This window comes from Trachypithecus francoisi, unplaced genomic scaffold (assembly GCF_009764315.1).
Source record: "Trachypithecus francoisi isolate TF-2019V2 unplaced genomic scaffold, Tfra_2.0 Lachesis_group8, whole genome shotgun sequence".
Taxonomy (NCBI): Eukaryota; Metazoa; Chordata; class Mammalia; order Primates; family Cercopithecidae; genus Trachypithecus; species Trachypithecus francoisi.
Genome location: NW_022681473.1, coordinates 68230524 through 68248382, shown reverse-complemented (window position 1 = coordinate 68248382; position 17859 = coordinate 68230524). Strand labels below are relative to the sequence as shown.

The window sequence follows — 17859 nt, the reverse complement described above, 5'->3', positions numbered from 1 at the left end:
CTAAAGTAAGTACTAATACGGGCTGTATTTCATACCTGAGGAAACTGAGAGTTAATATCTTACCCAGAACTCATAGTTTGTAAGTGATAAAGGCATGATTTGATCCTAAGCTACTTGATTCCAAAATGTCAGTTTTTAAGTATTATTCTATCCTGCCTGATAAAACAGACAGTTCAACATAAAACCTTAACAATTGGAGAGAATTATAAATTAGCCAGTGATATTGTGTTAGTACTTCTAATGAAGAAGAAAAGCAAAAAAGAAGGAAAATCAAACTAAAAATTGATATCAGTGGAAAAGTACATAAAGTATATTCCAACAGAGGACGTTTGAGATCTGTCACTAGAAGAACAATTGAGGAAGTTGCAAGAAAAATGAACTTACAAAGTAGTTACAGACAAAGAAGTTTCCATGTATTTATTCCTTATTGTCATCCGGTAGTATGCTAAGAATATACACCTTTAAGCAAATGCCCAGATTGCAAGGATGTAATCCAGGGTACTATTCATACATTTCCGTAATAAAGAAAACCCAAACTGGTAGATGAATTTATATAGAAACACCTTTAAAATATTGTTGAACAGTTGATGCTATCTGAAGTTAAGATGTAGGTTCTTAAATTAGTAACATTTGTGTTCTACAGTGTTTTGGTTCTAGTATCTTGTTTTCAAAAAAGTAGACAGTATTATAGATTATAGTTAATATTCTTTGCCTATTTGCAGTAGAAAACTTGCCTGTGATGAATATTTTTGTATTTAAGGCAGTGGAGATGGTATATTAGTATATATGTTTGAACATATGAGGAATAAAAGTGCTATTCATACAACATTTCAGGAAGTAATAAATTTGGTACTCTTTCTGAAAGCTTTGAATACTCTATCAGATTATACTTTAAAAGAACTGAGAACGAGGAACCCTTGAGTTTGTTAGAGTCATAGGTGCAAAAATTTTTTGGTGCTTTTCACTGTTCTGTTATAAAATAGGAATTTGTATTTTATTGCCATTGATTAAAAAAACCTTTTCTCTAATTTGTGAGAAACATCTTAATAAAACACTTTGAAAAGAAAAAAAATGTATAGATTACATCACTGTTCTACTCACAGTCCTCCAGTGGTTTCTTATTCTAGGTGTAAACTCTAAAGTTATTATTACCGCCTCTCTGACTTTACGTAATCTGGTTCCCAACTAACTTTCTGACCTTGTTTCTTTCCTTACTTCCGCTTACTGACTTTGTTACAGCCACATAGGTAGAATTCCTAAGGGTTGTGGGAACACACCAAGCATGTTTCTGTCTCAGAGTCTTTAACTTCTTCCATCTGCCAGGAATATCCTTTTCTCAGCCCCATGGCTTGCTCCCTTAATTCATTCAGGTCACTGTTATATGACATCTCATTAGAGAGGCTTGCCCATGCCTATGGTATCTAAAATAGTATCTCCCCACCCCCTCAACCAATCTCTGCTCCTATGTGGAGCAGACACTTTGGTGATTGTTTTTTACTCTATTCTCTTCTAGAATGTAAGTTATAGAACCAGAGGCTTTATCTGTTTTATTCTTTATGTAGCCCCAGAGCCTAGAATGGAGCCTGGCACACAGTGAATGGATGGATGGATGGCTAGATGGGTAGATGGATGATGAATTGTGGAATGTGTGGCTTTTGTTTGAAACAGAGATTTGTGATTATTAGACATAATGATAATTTAATTGATTCCTTACATCTTTCTGGCTCTTTACCATTTTCAGTGATTTTATGTTCACTTTGCCTCATTTCATCCATTTAATGGCCCTCTGAGGTAGGCAGAAAGCTGTAGTCATTATCCCTATTTTATATATTAAAAATGTAAGACTTAACTTAGACCCTTGCCCAAGGACACAGGGCTAACAAGTAAAAATCCAGGTAATAACCTAGACCTTTCTCTCTCTGACAGATGTTAATATCACTGCCCAAAGCTATCACCTATGGAAGACAGAATCTTTTACTGAGGAAGGTGATGAAATCCCCTTCTCTACAGTTTTATAAAGCAAATAAACCTAGTGTTTATAGTATACATCAGGGGAGCTCCAGGGCTACCTGATGATGAAGAGCCTTGCTGAGTCAACTTTATTCCCACGTTAGGTTTTTAGTTAAATTTTGTTGACTAGTGGGGAGAAAATAAATTGGAGCAGAAAAATATCGAAATACATATTTTGACAGGGAAAGAACCTCTATTGAGTTTTGGAACTGAAAACGATTTAAGGTCATCCCTCAAATTATAATACTCCTCTTCCTTCACATTCCTCAGGTGATTAAACTTCAAACCAAGAGGACAGATTTATTACCTGTGGTCACCACAACTGCTTATATATGCCCAGCACTGTCAGTTTTTAAGTTATGCTTTGTGCTGGAGGCCCTATTAAAGTCTATGAGAGTGCCAGTTTTTCCTACTTTTGTATGTCAAATGTGGTAAAAGACAGTCTCCCACAGTCAGTAGCTCTAGTATATTATTCCTTAGTTCTTCCATTTATCCCGTTATTGTGACTCTTGACCTTCCTCTTAGGAGGCTCCAGGTGTCAGGCAGGAGGGGCTCTCATCCTCTGTCTATCTCCTATACCAGATGATCACTACTTTAGGACATGGGCCATCTTTTTCATCTTTGTACATTTATGTCAACAGTATCTATCACAGTCTTACTGAGCACAAAGTAGGTGCTCTGAAAATACCTGACACTATTGAATTATATAGTATATATTAAAAGATCCCCATTGCCTCTCCAGTTCTTTGCTGACCAAATGATAGAATCATTTGATCTCTGTCAAAAATCTCATGTTTTGGAGGCATTTTGTCTCTTAATTCTGTGTAATAAACAGTAATGGTATGCTATTTTGCCTGGACCTGCCCTAAAACCTGCCACTCTTGGCCCAGCTCTGTTATAGTTTGCATGGGGAAATCAGGTTGTCACAGATTGTGAGCAGATCTAATTAGTGATAAGTTCCATTCCAGGGTAGGGCAGAAGCTTAGGGAAATAGTATCCAGTCTGGGGAGAAATTCATTGTTCTCTTTAGACAACATGATCCTGATGCTAATGTTCTTTATCTTCAGGTTGAAGTGAGGACCCCTGGTGATGTAATGGGTCCAGGAGATTTTTGCTAAGAGAGGAAAAGGACAGGGCAAAAGCCTGTTTAGACTGCCATTTACCATATCAGGAGAGAGTAAGAAATTATAATGATGAATTTTGAAAAATTAGAAATTTTTGATTCCTTCCCTACATTTCATACTTTATTTCCTATTCAGCATGGAGAGCAAAATTCATAGAATAAGAAGGTACTGTGAGCTTGTCTTCAGGGGTTGGGTTGGGGGAGAGGCAGGTAGAAAAGCTGTAAGCTAGCTTCCCATTCACAGTTAGGCTTTGGGTGGGAGAAGGAAGCTCCAAGGGACTGAGTGGATAGTGATGGCTAAGAGAAGAGGGAGAAACAGATTGAGTTTCTGAGACTAGCTACACGGAGGTGAGAGCTTGGAGGCTAATGTGGATTTCAGAAGGCGTATCAGGTTGGGATTTCTCCCTGGGGGGTTTGGTGATCCTGATAGTTAAGTTCCATGGCAGCTGGACCAGATGCATCTTGCTTTTCTTCTTTGCACAGAATGTGAAGGCTGTGTCTGAGACTCCTGCAGTGCCACCAGTTTCAGAAGATGAGGATGATGATGATGATGATGCTACCCCCCCACCAGTGATTGCTCCACGCCCAGAGCACACAAAATCTGTGAGTCTTTGGGACCTGGACAATTTTGTGATTTATTAGAGTAAGTGGGGAGAGGGAGGAGTTGGTGCTAAGACCTAGAAATTTAATATTCTGGTAGGGGTCCTTAGATTTTGGAGCTGGTGAAATCACTGAACTACCTTGACTAAAGGTACTTTCTGTATGATTAAAGACAAAAAATGGTGTATTTATTTATCATCGGTTTGCAGATAGTCCCAAAGTGTCCTGTGTAATTGATGTTTATACTAATCCAGTCTTGGTTTGCTTAGCCTGTTCTCCACAGATAGGACAGGAAGATATACAGGATTGATGCAGGGACAGGAAGATATACAGGATTAGTGCAGGACAAACAAATTATTCCAGTCTCCAGGGAAGCAACAAATTGTCTTGCTACAGATCTTTTCTTCTCTGTTAAATATGCAGCATTCAGCGTCTTAGAGTATTATCGATAATACTGAAAGACCCAAGAGCATTTATAAATACATTAGCGCTATTAATATGCTGGGCATCAGGAGTGCATTTTGATGCCGGATGTTGGCAATGATTTCTATTTAACTTTCTTTGAGGTTCCTGCATCTGAGAATAGCCATAGTCCCTCTACCCTTGCTTTGAAAAATCTAGTCTCTGTGCCTTTTACTTAATTTGGCATCACTGAGCACTGACCTGCCATCAGATGATACTCTACTAGTGTTTCTTTGTTTAGGTCCATAATGAAGGAACCATCTAGCACTTCTGTGATCTTGAAAAATAAATAAATAAATAAAAAAGGGCTACCTCTGGAATACAGCATTCAGGGAGGTGTTCAAACAGAAATTGGTTGAGTGACTGTTGGAGATGCTGTGGAGGAAATCCAAAGGAATTATATGACCTTTTAAGATGAGAACTTATAAACAGAATCTGTGGAATCATCTACTCTGTAGGTCACAAAGTTACCTTAAGGGAAAATGGGCTTCAAAATGGGAGAGTTGTTAACACTGATATGTTTTTTTTTATTTGTAGGCATGTTCATTTAAAACATTTTTTTCCCCACTAAACCATGAACACCTCAAAAAGTAGAGGAAATCTATATATATGTATTTCTAGTGTTTAACATAGTTCTTGGCACCTGCAGAGGTGGGTAAATATCAGAGGACAGTAAATATTGAATTAATTAATTAATTAATTGATCTTCATAGAATTTCTTTCTAAAAGGGTATTGTTAATTCCTAATTTATAGAAGAAGCATCTGAGATTTGGAGAGGTGAATTGATCTGCCCAATCTCTTAGTAAACTAAAGAGCCAGGATTTGAAAGCAGGTAATTAACCCCAACTCCAGGTTGTTTTCCACCATAGCACAGTGGTATTTTTGTGTGTACAAACCTGTGCTAGGAGCCAGAGAAGGAGACTATTAGAGAAGGAAAAGGCAAAGTTTCTGTCTTCACAGAGACATATCAAGACAGGCAAAAGAGGACAAGGCATGAAAGTATAGGTTTAGATACCTGGGATATAGTTTGTCTACAGGTACAAGAATAGAAAATTGAGAAATCGTTATACTAGAGTAGTAATCAGGAAAGAAACCATCTCCTCTGATCTCAGTGTCTTGGCTTATTGCTGTTCCCACTACTGGAAAGTTCTCTCCCATTTCCATCTATTAAAAGCCTCTCCAGTCAAAAGGTAGCGTGGTCAAGCAGTCCAAGGTGCAGGATTTAGTAGGCTTTAGTCTCTGTGGAGCCATGGGTTTGAGTCCCACTGCTGCAAATGGCTTTGCATCATCCAGATAAATGATCATCATAGATAAATGATCCTCTGTTCTTTGTAGAAACCTATCCGTCCTTCAGGATCCAGCTGCAGGATCCTGTTTGTTTATTTATTCTATCAAATATTTACCTGAATGCTTGCTTTTTTTCAGTAAATGGTTAGATGGAGAAACTCAGGGATGAATGACCCACATTCCCTGTCCTTATACAGTTTATGGACTATCCAAAAGATAATTGTGATATTTTTATGATAAAATCTGATAAATACCTTGAAGCATCTCCTAGGAAAAAGTATAACTTATGATCACTTCTGTACCTCAGTAGTATATAGCTTGCTCATTTTTTTATAACGTGTATCACTTTCTGCCTTGTAGTTATGATTTTCTCACCTCCTTTATGAGAATGAGAGGATGGGGCAGCATTTTGTAGAGGGTGAGGCAACAAGTAGATTCTCAGTAAATGTTATGTAAATGAATGAATAGGACATTTAATATTTTTAAAAGGTAAAGTTTGAGTGCTTAGTGTCTGCTGGGGATGATTCTGATTACCTAACATATTAATCAGTTTACTCCTACAGCAACCCCAAAGATAAGTATCATTATTATCACCATGTTATAGATGAGGAAACTGAAACACAGAGAAGTTAAGTAACCTGCCCAAAGTCAGGCAGAAGGTAAGAATAAGAGTTGGGATTTTAGTTCAGGCAATCAGGCCCCAGAGTCTATGTTCTAAATCACCACACTCTACTGCTTCTTGATGAAGAACAAAAGTAGTTCCTTCCCTGCAAGGGTTCAGGATGTAAGGAGTGAATAACTCAATAGAAGTTGGTGTTGTGCTAGTAATGCAAAGTGCTGTGGGAATACAGGATATTTCTTTTAGCTTGGGGAAGCATAAAATATTATAGATGAAGGGGATCCTTATCTAATGGAATTGTCTTTAACTAATTTCTTTTGATAGTTGTCTAGCCTCTATTGAATATCTTTAGTGCTGAGACTCACTTCTTTTGTTTACAGTGAGAGTACGGAAGGCCATTTTACCCAGAATGGATGGGCCTGGGCACAGAGGAGGAGTAATACAGATTTTGACATAGGAGAAAGGATGAATTTATTGGGGTTTGCTCTGTGGATGTTCTAACCTCACATCTAGGAGAGGTTCCCCTGTGCTAACAAAGGCTGGTCTTGCCAAAATTTTGCCCTAATAATGCAGGTATACACACGGTCTGTGATTGAACCACTTCCTGTCACTTCAACTCGGGACGTGGCTACATCTCCCATTTCACCTACTGAAAATAACACCACTCCACCAGATGCTTTGACCCGGAATACTGAGAAGCAGAAGAAGAAGCCTAAAATGTCTGATGAGGAGATCTTGGAGAAATTACGTAAGGAATTTGTCGCTTTCTGAACCTTTCTTTGCTTTATGACCGGTCAAGCACAGAGATTTCCTGGTCGTAGGCTTGGTCCATGCAGCTGGCTGGCCATGCTTGGTACCTTAGCCTCAGACTGCTTCTCCACCCTGCCTCTGCACCTATGTTCCCTGTCTCACAGCCCTGGTTGGATACTATGTTAGGATGGGGATGTGGTGAGAGAGTGTAGATAGCTCACTTTGAGGGCAGGGTACTCCTCACCCCTAGGCATGTATTATAGAGATGACAAACAGTTTTTCTCTAATGAATTGACTAGAATGCCATGTTTGAGAAAGACTGAGGACCTAGTGGAAAGGGCGCTGTGATTGATTATTGATGTTTTGCCATTGACCTAGGAGAAGACAGATCTGCCATCTTGGTTGTAGGAAAAGAGGGAAGGGAAGTTAACATTTTATGTATCAAATGACAAGCAAAATATTTTCTTGATTTTTTAAAAATTTAATTCTCTTATTAACCCTGTGGGGAAAAGTGTTGTGATCCTAATTTTTGCTATTAAGATAATCTGAGGCTCAGGGAGGCTAAATATCCTGCCCAAAATCACACAGCTAAAAAGTGACAGGGCTGAGGTTAGAACACAGTTTTTGTTCCTCTAAGTAGAGCATACTGCCTCTTGCTGTCAAGTGGAAACTTCCATTTTACTTTTCTTTAGCTGCCAGAAATGGGGGTATGTTAGGGTAGCTTATTTCTGTGTTTCAGTAAACTGCAGGAGAATTCATATTAGAAGGAAGAACTAGGTTGATCTGTGGGCTTGGAAGAATCATTTGACAAGGGCTTTAATTTATTCACTGTGTCTACTTATTTGCAAAAAGGATTCAATGTGACCGATTTGGCCATGTCTGCAAACTGGCATTGCTTTCTGGTTCTCTAGTTCTTCCTGATTAATTCCTATATGACTTTAAAACAAATTTTCACTGTTTTAAAAATTGCCCTTTTCTGGATCCCTCGTAAAATGACAAAGTAAGAAAAGCCACTTACCTAGTCATCTGTTTACTCCTGTATGTGGTCTTGTTCTCTAAACTAGAGTTTTGTTTTTTTTTTTTTTTTTAACAATAACATTTAGAATTATGATTCAGAATTAGGACTTGGCCTGGGAGTTAGGACACTTGAATTGAAGCTTCTGCTCAGCCACCCACTGACTTGTCTTAGGCAGTTTTCTACTGTTCTCTAAACCTCATTTTTCTCATTTTTAAAATAGGGATGTTAATACTTATTTCATTTGCAAATCTAATGAGGTAATATATGTGAAAAGTACCAATTCCTAGTAATTGGGTATTAATGGAGAGTACAGTGGACCGGGAGACTAAAAATGAAACTCCTAATCTTAGCTCTGACACCAATTTGCTGTGTGACCTTGGGGAAGTATCTTCTTTCCTTCTGTGGGCCTCAATTTCTCCATCTCTAAAATACAAGTTGTAAAACCCAATGGAAAACCTCTATGTCGTTGTGCTTGAAATATTCTTTGTTGTAAACATCTTCTCTACTTTATCTCTCTGGCTTTTACTTAAAGTAGAAATCAGTCCATATGCTACCTTTCTGAAGCTTTTCCAGTCTTTTTTTTTTTTTTTTTTTTTTTGGTGCCTCTTTCTGTACCCCTTTGGTATTTATCATAGCAATTATGTTTTCATGGAACTTTATGCTTACTTACCTGTCTCCTCCATGAAATTGACCTTCTAGAGAGCAGGAACTGCCTTGACTGTGTCATATCTCTTCATTCCTAACACAACATATGGCTTGGTGCGTATTAAATGAGTAAATATTTACTGATTGTATTAATTAAAACATGAATGACTTTTAGGAGTTTAGAAATGGAATAGCTTGCTGTGAATCAAAGCAGTCAAGGTGATGAAACTTTTGGTTGAGACTTATGGGGGAAAAACTGAGGGCCTCTTTAGCATGCTTTTTGGCTATTGGAGGTAGTTCTTTAACCCATGCCAACTCCAGGGTTTGGGGAAATGTGGGACCTTTTTTGTATCTTGATTTGGGAAAAAATGATTCATGGTCTCTGTTTCTTTCAAAGGAAGCATAGTGAGTGTGGGCGATCCTAAGAAGAAATATACACGGTTTGAGAAGATTGGACAAGGGTTAGTAGGGGCATTTTCTTTCCCTGGAGAAATGATTTTAAAGTGTGTATGCTGGCATATATGATTTTGCTTTTGTTTTGCCTCTCATAAACCTTGTTCTTCTTTCTCCACTTCACCCCTCACCCATCTGGAGTTGTTATGTTAGAATGACTTCAGATTTGGCAGAATTGCGCTTAATATGAGAGATGTGCCATCAGCTGACCATGTGGCTAAAAATACCCCTGCAGTGACAGTGAGAGAACGATTTTTTTTCTTAGCACAAAACCAGCTTCCCAAATTATAACTCTGCTTTTCTCGATGAACCCTGTTTGTCCTAGTACTGAGCTCCAACAGCACTAATATAAAATAGAAGACCCAGAAATACAAACCCTGCTACTAGTGTGATAGGACCTATTTTTCTAGGTAGATGCCAGAATTTATCCATCTGGCATTCATCCTTCTCTGTATCTTGTATGCTGCCCTCAGTGTAATGAATTCAGCAAATCTTAACTGAGTTCCTATTGTGTGCTAGGCACTATGAATTCAGAGACAATCTGTGCTTTCAAGGAGCTCAAGTCAACAGAAAAAGATAGGCAAACAATTGTATAGTCATATGTCGCTTAACAAAGGGGATATGTTCTGAGAAGTTCATCCTTAGGCAATTTTGTCATGTGAGCATCATAGAGTGAACACAAAACTAAATAGTATAGCCTACTACACACCTAGGCTATATGATGTAGCCTCTTGCTCCTAGGCTACAAGCCTGTACAGCATGTTACTGTACTGAATACTGTAGGCAGTTGTAACACAATGGTAGTTGTATATCTAAACATAGAAAAGGTATGGTAAAAATACAGCATAAAAGATAAAAAAAAAAAAAAAAAAGGTGTATTTGTATAGGGCACTTACCATGGATGGAGCTTGTAGGACTGGAAGTTGCTCTGGGTGAGTCAGTGAGTGGTGAGTGAATGTGGAGACCTAGGACATTACTGTGTACAGTACTGTAGACTTTATAAACCCTGTACACTTAGACTGTACATTACATTTATTAAAAAACAAAGTAATTGTGCTATGACGTTGTAACTGCTACGGTGTTACTGGGTGATAGGAATTTTTCAGCTCCATCATAATCTTATGGGACCACCATCATACGTGGTCCATTGTTGACTGAAACATCGTTATGTGACACATGACTGTCCTGTGTTTTTAAAGTGTTTGGCTGTTATTTTGAGTGAAAGAAGCCAGATATGAAAAAGCAGATACTGTCTCATTTGATTTATATGAAATTCAAGAATAGGCACAAGTAATATATGATAATAGAAGTCAGAATAGTGGTTATTTCTGGGAGGAGGATGTAGAGTGGGATTAGGCATGAAGGAATCTTTGGGGGTAATGACTGTAGTGTCTTTGGAAAGTATTTGGCCATTTTTTTGAGTGAAGGAAGCCAGATATAAAAGAGCAGATACTATGTCATTCTATTTATATGAAATTCAAGAACAAGCAAACTAATGTATGATAATAGAAGTCAGAACAGTGTAGTTATTTCTGGGAGGAGGATGTTGAGTAGGAATAGTCATGAGGGAATCTTTCGGGGTGATCTTGATAGTGAACACATAGGTGTGTAGATATATAAAAATCAGTTGTACACTTAAGATTTGTGCAAATTAAGTTATACCTCTCTATAAAAAATAAAAATAATGAGATTTCTAAAGACCCACCAAAAGAGATAAAAAGAAACTGAAAAATAAAAATGTCTGGCTCTCAGTGTTAGTGGAATGAAAGCTTTGTTGCTAATGATGTCATTGAAATTTTCTTTTTTTTTTTTTTAATTATACACCCAAGAATTTCTGAAAATAAGATAAAAGATTGCATAATATAGGGAGGTTATGTTTATACAGCATTCTACAGTTCACATCTGTTATTTGCATTTATTGTTTAATCCTCAAAACAACTCTGGGCTTGAGTGGATCTCATTTTTTTTCTGGTTGCAGTGTTTTTCAGACTAGACGTGCTTTTGTGAGTCTGAACTGGTGTAAGGTATTTAACACCTTGAGAAAGAAATTATTTTGCTTACCTCAGAGTAATGTGGGATGGTATTTCCTTTAGGTAGTGAAATTGAGATATTAAGAATATAGCAGAAATGTACATGGACAAGCATAGGCAAGTCACGTTTCTTCTCTGGACTGGAGTTTCTTCCTGTAAATTTAAGGAAGACAGATTGTAAATTGAGGGCCTTTTACAAAACTCCAGAACTTTTGTGACTTTTGTTTTGTTTTGTTTTTTAGTTACTGATGTACGGGACCTATAAATAGGCAACATCTGCACGATGTTCTTTCCTTGCTTACTTGACAGGTCTGTTAGTGCTAAAGGAAGAATGAAATATTTATTAAGCACCTATGCTCATGTTTCCACACTGCATAATTTTAAAAATATAAATGCCACACCAATATGATGAATTGGTAATACTATAATTTTTGCTTGCTTTTATTTCTCCTTAAAGACCTGAAGATTATTATTCTTTTGGACTTGGAATTCATAGTCTAATTATATGTCTATTCAAGTTAGAAATAGGTATTAACCAGTGGGCCTGAGTAGCTTTCTAGAACTTTGTTATCACAGAGACAGTCCCTAAATGTCCAGTGCCCTGAGGCTTGGGCATGTTTGCCCTTTAAGAATAGTACATCTAGTAGGATCAGGAAAGGATGGGGTTAGGAAGACAGATACCAGCTTTATAACAGAAGATAGCTAGGGGCAGGATAATCAGGCAGCGAAGAAATAACTGCCTATGCAAGCCATCCAATCCTTATTTGATAGCCAATATGTTATAATCACAGTTTCCAGGAATGTAGCTAGGGTCCCAACTAGAGAGTGATGGTTAGGGAGCTGGTGACCATAGTTTCTAGCTGCAAGGCATGCTTACACATGACATTTCCCCCTGGATTGACCTGACTTCTCCAAGAATTATAATCTCAGGGCTTGCCTAGGAAGCAGTCTTGTAATAGAGCAGAATTTTAATTTTCTTCAAATTGCATTGTGTGTACCCAACATATGGCATGTATAGGTACAAATATGTTTTACAAATTACTTACCTGTAAATACACAGGGTTTATGGTTCCAAGCATAAAATAAGGGTTTTAGTTATTTTGAATGGATTTAGTTATTTTGAATGAATTATTACTTTACTAGCATTATTTCTGCATTTCTTCCCCCCTTCTCTGTCTGTATATATGAATGTGTGTATAATTACATACATATGTGTACACACGTGTCTAGTGGGGTCATTCTTACCTTGGGGGTGGGGCAGAGGTACCCTCAGATCTTCTGGGAACATATATGTTTGAAAGAGTATATTTCATATCATTTTGTGTTTGAAAAATGAAAACTAAAAACCACTTTTATAATACAAACTACAGAAAACAAAATTTGCATATCCTATTGATGGAATAAATGATTGAAAACCATTATTTTATTTTAAAGGATCAAAGTGTATCCTATAATATTAGAGCGGGAAGGGAACTTTGAGATTAGATTATTCAGTGTGGCTCTTCAAGTTTTTATAGTTTTTTACTATTTATAGTTTTTTAATGGAAATTTTCACTAAAGATAGCATATATAAGTATACAACTCAATGAATTTTCAAAAAGTGAACACGCCCATGTAACCAGTACCCAGATTAAGAAAAAGAATATTACTGACACCCCAAAAGTTCATAATGCTTTTTGATAAATATATAAAACATGCTGGCTCACCCCCAAATACATTCTGAAATTCTCCCCAGGACCCCTTTCTCCTCACCTCTCACCCCCTAGTTGAAAATCATAGATCTAATCTTATCCCTTTTATAGATGAAGAGTTTGAAGCCAGAAGAAATTAGAGCCACTTGCCAAGGGTGATGGAGGCGAAGAGAGAAGCAAGCAGGAACAGGAAATTAATATATATTGAACATCCGTTATATGTTATGCAATTGGCTAAGTACTTTACATGAACTAATCAATTTAAATTATCTTATATTCTCTTATGTCCACTTTACAAATGAGGAAAGTGAAGCTCAGAGAAGTTAAATAACTTTCTTAAGATCCTGCCTAGTAGGTACTAGGTAGAAGTAGCAGGTTGGAATTCAGGTCTCTTGGGCACTAGAGCCTACATTCTCTTTACTACTACTTAATGTCTTCTTAAGTATGAGAATGGATGATGCAGGGAGAGGATTATTTTTACTGCTGTTGTTTTTGACAGTCACAGATTGTGTGTAGAACTGCATTTGACAAATATCACTTCATTGAACACTATTTTTTTTCCCTCTTTCTCCGCCACCTTACTGTTCAGTGCGTCAGGCACCGTGTACACTGCAATGGATGTGGCCACAGGACAGGAGGTGAGTATCTACCACCCACTGTTGCCCTTTAGTTCTGTTTCTTTTAATTTGGGATTAATTTTTAGCCCTTGTTAGGTCAATAGGAACATTTCTAATTTCTTTTTTTTTTTTTTTTTAATTGAGATGGGGTTGACTCACTCTGTCATCCAGGCTGGAGTGCAGTGGTGTGATCTCTGCTCACTGCAGCCTCCGCCTCCTGGGTTCAAGCAATTCTCCAGCCTCAGTCTCCTGAGTAGCTGGGATTACAGGCACCTGCCACCATGCCTGGCTAATTTTTGTATTTTTTAGTAGAGATGGGGTTTCACCATGTTGGCCAGGCTGCTCTCAAATTCCTGACCTCAGGTGATCTTCCTGCCTCGGCCTCCCAAAGTGCTGGGATTACAGGCGTGAGCCACTGCGCCCAGCTGGAACATTTCTAGTTTCTTACTGTAGCATACAAGAGCCAAATAGCAGGCTAACATGATGAAACCTAAGGTTTGGACTAAGGTGAAATAGTTAGATGGAGGGAAGTGGATGGATTTGAGAGATACTTAGCAGGTAGGTTCGACAGAATTAGATGATTGACTGAATGTGAACATTGTTTACAAGTGGGTGATATTATTCAAGGAGAAAGGAAAAAGAAATTGGATACTGCCTGATTGCCAAGTGGATAGTTGCTTATACAGGTCTGGGGCTTGGGGGAGAAATCTGATCTACAGGAGATTTAAACCATGTCTCTTGACTCCTAATCTACTGGTGCTACCTTTACTTTCCACTGAACAGTGAAATCCTCATTTATTTGGAGGCAGCTTTTTGTCCCTCTCATTTCATTAAGCCATGAGAACTATAGCTAAAGCCTGCTGACCCAAGGTCTTATATTCAGTAGAAGGAAGTTAAGAAGGGAATATAGAGTGCTTGAGGTTTCCTTGCATTCTAATATTTGGTTGCAGAGTAGGAGTGTCAGCCAGTGAACTGGATAGCAGCTGCCCCAGAGAAGTTATTTCTTCAGAGAGTACCGGGACACAGCAATTGAGAGAGGCACCTCCTCTTCCAATGAAAATAGAGTTGGGGTTCTGTAAGGGAGGCTGCTAGACACGTGCTTCTATATTTTTGGTGGTTGAAACCACGTGGCATCCTGGAGAAGTCATGGTTAATAGCGGTAGCATATATCTCACTAGGCTCTCGTGAGTTTTTACAAGTGTTAAAGCCAAATATTAAGGCTCCACCTAGGGTAGGCCAAGTTTTAAAAATCATTATTATGGTTAAAGATTTATTCATTGTTCTTTGACGTGAGAATCCAAAGAACTAGATGCTTATAAGCCTTTAGCTACTTATATATCCTTGGGCAAGTCATCTGACCTCTCTGAGCTTGAATTTTATATATTTATAAAATGTGTATGATAAAATGTCCACAAAAGTGTTGAAAGAATTCAGTACAGCAATACATGTGAAAATGCATTATAAACTTTATGAACTACATATTCATATTTATTCATTTTTACTCATATGCATATGTATGTATTCCACAAAGCATTTGCATTATGCCACACCTTATGCTAAGAATTCTGTGAAAGTTCACAGACATTAAAATCATGTGTAAATGTAAGAGACCGTAATTTCCTTTGTGTACGTATAAAAGCCTTGTAATATTGACAGAAATCTGCCTTAAAGTAAAAATAATGGTGAGGAAAGAAGGATAGTATTATCATGACGTTTTAATGATGGTGAATATGACGCAGAGATTAAAATAAAGAAGGTTATACCAAATCCTGAAAAGAACTCTATGAGGTAGGTAATATTATTTTTTCTTTACTGCTGAGGAATTTGAGGCTCAGGGTGTATAATAACTTTTTTGCAAAGTTGTACTGTCAGCGATTAGCAGGGACTGGCTTAAAATCTTTGACGCCTAATCCTGTGTGTTTTGGGCCGCAAGAGCACAACAGAGCTGAGGTTAGATACTAGAGTCCCTTGTCATGTTTCTGGCCTCTCAGGCCTCACAGTCCTTGATGGGAGGCAGGTAGGTGATGATGGTGGTTCCTGAAAGGCCTGGAGGCTGGCTGTGTGAGAAGCTGGCCAGAGGAAAGAGAAATTTAAATATCATTGTATGCCTGCCTTGTGGTTACAAAACTATGAATGGAAGGGAGTCCATCAGGGTGGCTAATGCAGTGTGGTCAGGAAGGCTTCATTTCCTGCCCCAGGGAGAATAAATCTTTAGTGGAGTCAGCAGGATGCTCTCGGTCTTTGTGAGTGCGGTCTTTGTGAGTGCATGCTTATTGGGGGTTATCCAGCTGAGAAGGGCAGACCTATTGTCTCACATATAGGAAGAATGTTAGTACTGGGAAGTCTTCCAGTTACAGATCAACAATTATTTTTCAAGTGTGTTTTTAGAGAGAATGTATATAATAGAAAGAACAGACTGGAAGAGCCTTTGGAGTCACATGGACCTATGGGTATTGATTGTGACCTTAGAATTTTCTTATGAGTCTTCGCCTCAATTTTCTTACCTGAAAATGCAGATCATGATTCTTACTTTGCAGGGCTGTTAGGTTTTACTGTGATAATATAAGTAGGGCATCTAGCACAGAGCCTGGCACACAGTTGGTATTTGATAAACAGTAGTGGTGGGAGAGTGGTTGCTGTGCCAAGTACTTATTAAATGTTATTATTACTATGATTACCATTTTCATTATTGTCTAACTTTATTGCTTATTTACTTATATGTGAGTAATGCATTTGCCATTGTCTCACTTGGTATTCAAAACAATCCTGAGAAGAGGAGAATCAAGGTTGAGATTATCTTCAATGTATTAATGAAGAGACTGAGGCTCAGAGAGCTTGTGATTGGTCAAGGTCAGTAAGTGACAGGTCCTGAGCTTAAGTTCTCAGAGCTCAAGTCTAGTTCTTTTTCTGTTATAGAAATGCTATATCCTAGCCTATATAGGTGGGGTCTGATAGATGAAGGACACAGCCTAGCCCATAGTTAGTAGCTATTGAAAAGGGCTCCCGGCCGGGCACAATGGCTCACGCCTGTAATCCCAGCACTTTGGGAGGCCGAGGCAGGCAGATTATGAGGTCAGGAGTTCGAGACCAGCCTGACCAACATGGTGAAACCATGTTTCTACTAAAAATACCAAAATTAGCCAGGCGTGATGGCGGATCCCTGTAATCCCAGCTACATGGGAGGCTGAGGCAGGAGAATCGCTTGAACCCGGGAGGCAGAGGTTGCTGTGAGCAGAGATTGCCATTGCACTCCAGCCTAGGCAACAGAGCAAGACTCTGTCTCAAAAGGAAAAAAAAAAAGAAAAGGACTCCCATGTCCTGCCCCAGCCTCCATGTTAGCCTCTTTATGCCTCTCCTTCCTTGCTGCTGCCAGCAGTGACCACTGTGAGGTTCATAAGCAGTGTCCCATCCTCCAAGATGGCATGAGTAACTCAAAAGACATTCTTCTGGCTGCAGTCCTTAATGTGTGTTATAAGGGCTAACTATACTTAATATCTTTAGATCAACATGTTGCTTTTCAAACGTTAGGAAAAACTAATGCTCAGCTGTTATAGACAGCTGCCACCAGACCAGAAGCCTGACCTAACAGGAAACTCCACTCCAAAGCAATTTTTCCTTACTTGAGGTAGGGAATGGAGGTGGTCAGATTTTTTTACGGAATTACTTCTATTCTTAATGATTAACTTGGTCTCTGCAAAAGACTGTCCATTCTTGACTTGAAGAAATAATAGAGTCAGGGATTTGTCACATAAAAGTTTGAATCATTCCTTCTTTATACTTCTTGCTGCTTCTAGAAAGACAACTTCGTTCTATTAGATGTTCGTGTTCTTGTCCACTAAGCAGGAAAAAGGCAAAATATCTCTAGAGAATGAACACTTAGAAAATAATTTAAAGTATACTCCTATGGTATAGAGGAGCCCATTGCCATTTTTTTGTTGTTTTTATTTAAAAACAAAGTACTTACCAACCTATTGACTTCTCTCTTGCCCTCTTCCTTTCTACAGACATTTCTTGAGCACCAACTCTACGTGTGTAAAGGCTTGTGTTTGGCATTGGGGTTCTGGGCTTTCAGTCAAGCCCTCAAACTTCTTGATACACTACCCCTAACTAATCATTATACATGATAGCAAGTTGTAAGTTCCATAAAAGAGGGATAAATATGATCTTATAGGGCTTTAAAGAAGGGAAAAGGCATATTGGGTTTGGAGAATGAAGTTTCCTTTGGCCTGATACAAAGCGTAAGTAGCTTTTGAATGTATGGAAATGATACAGGCTGTTCCAGATGAAGAGAAGATTGTGAACAAAGGAAGGGGAACTAGATATCAGGGAGAACATGGAGTGTTCTCCATGAACACTCCTCTGTGAAGGAATAGAGTTGGAGGTAAAGTAGGGGCCAGATCATGAGAACTTTGAATGTTGTACTGAGAAACATTTCTAGGCAACCAGGAGCCATGTAAGTTTTTGAACAAGGTTATCAAATGTGTACTGTGGGGAAAAATTAATCTGGCTACATGTACAGGATAACTTGGCATCCCTTTTGAGGGTTCTAATCC

At 38.3% G+C, this 17859-nt stretch overlaps 1 protein-coding gene across 10 annotated transcripts in view; it reads left to right on the top strand.

Moving 5' to 3' along the window:
- The window catches only part of PAK1 (p21 (RAC1) activated kinase 1), a 148958-nt gene that overhangs the window by 113263 nt on the left and 17836 nt on the right, over nucleotides 1-17859 (top strand). For 9 of the 10 annotated variants that reach the window (XM_033207736.1, XM_033207734.1, XM_033207738.1 and 6 more), the window contains 4 exons: nucleotides 3617-3736; nucleotides 6676-6850; nucleotides 8913-8976; nucleotides 13279-13327. In XM_033207736.1, coding sequence (XP_033063627.1) covers nucleotides 3617-3736; nucleotides 6676-6850; nucleotides 8913-8976; nucleotides 13279-13327 — 408 coding nt within the window. Of the gene's footprint in view, nucleotides 1-1926; nucleotides 1987-3616; nucleotides 3737-6675; nucleotides 6851-8912; nucleotides 8977-13278; nucleotides 13328-17859 lie in introns of all 10 variants that reach the window. The other variant, XM_033207733.1, reaches the window with a different exon arrangement.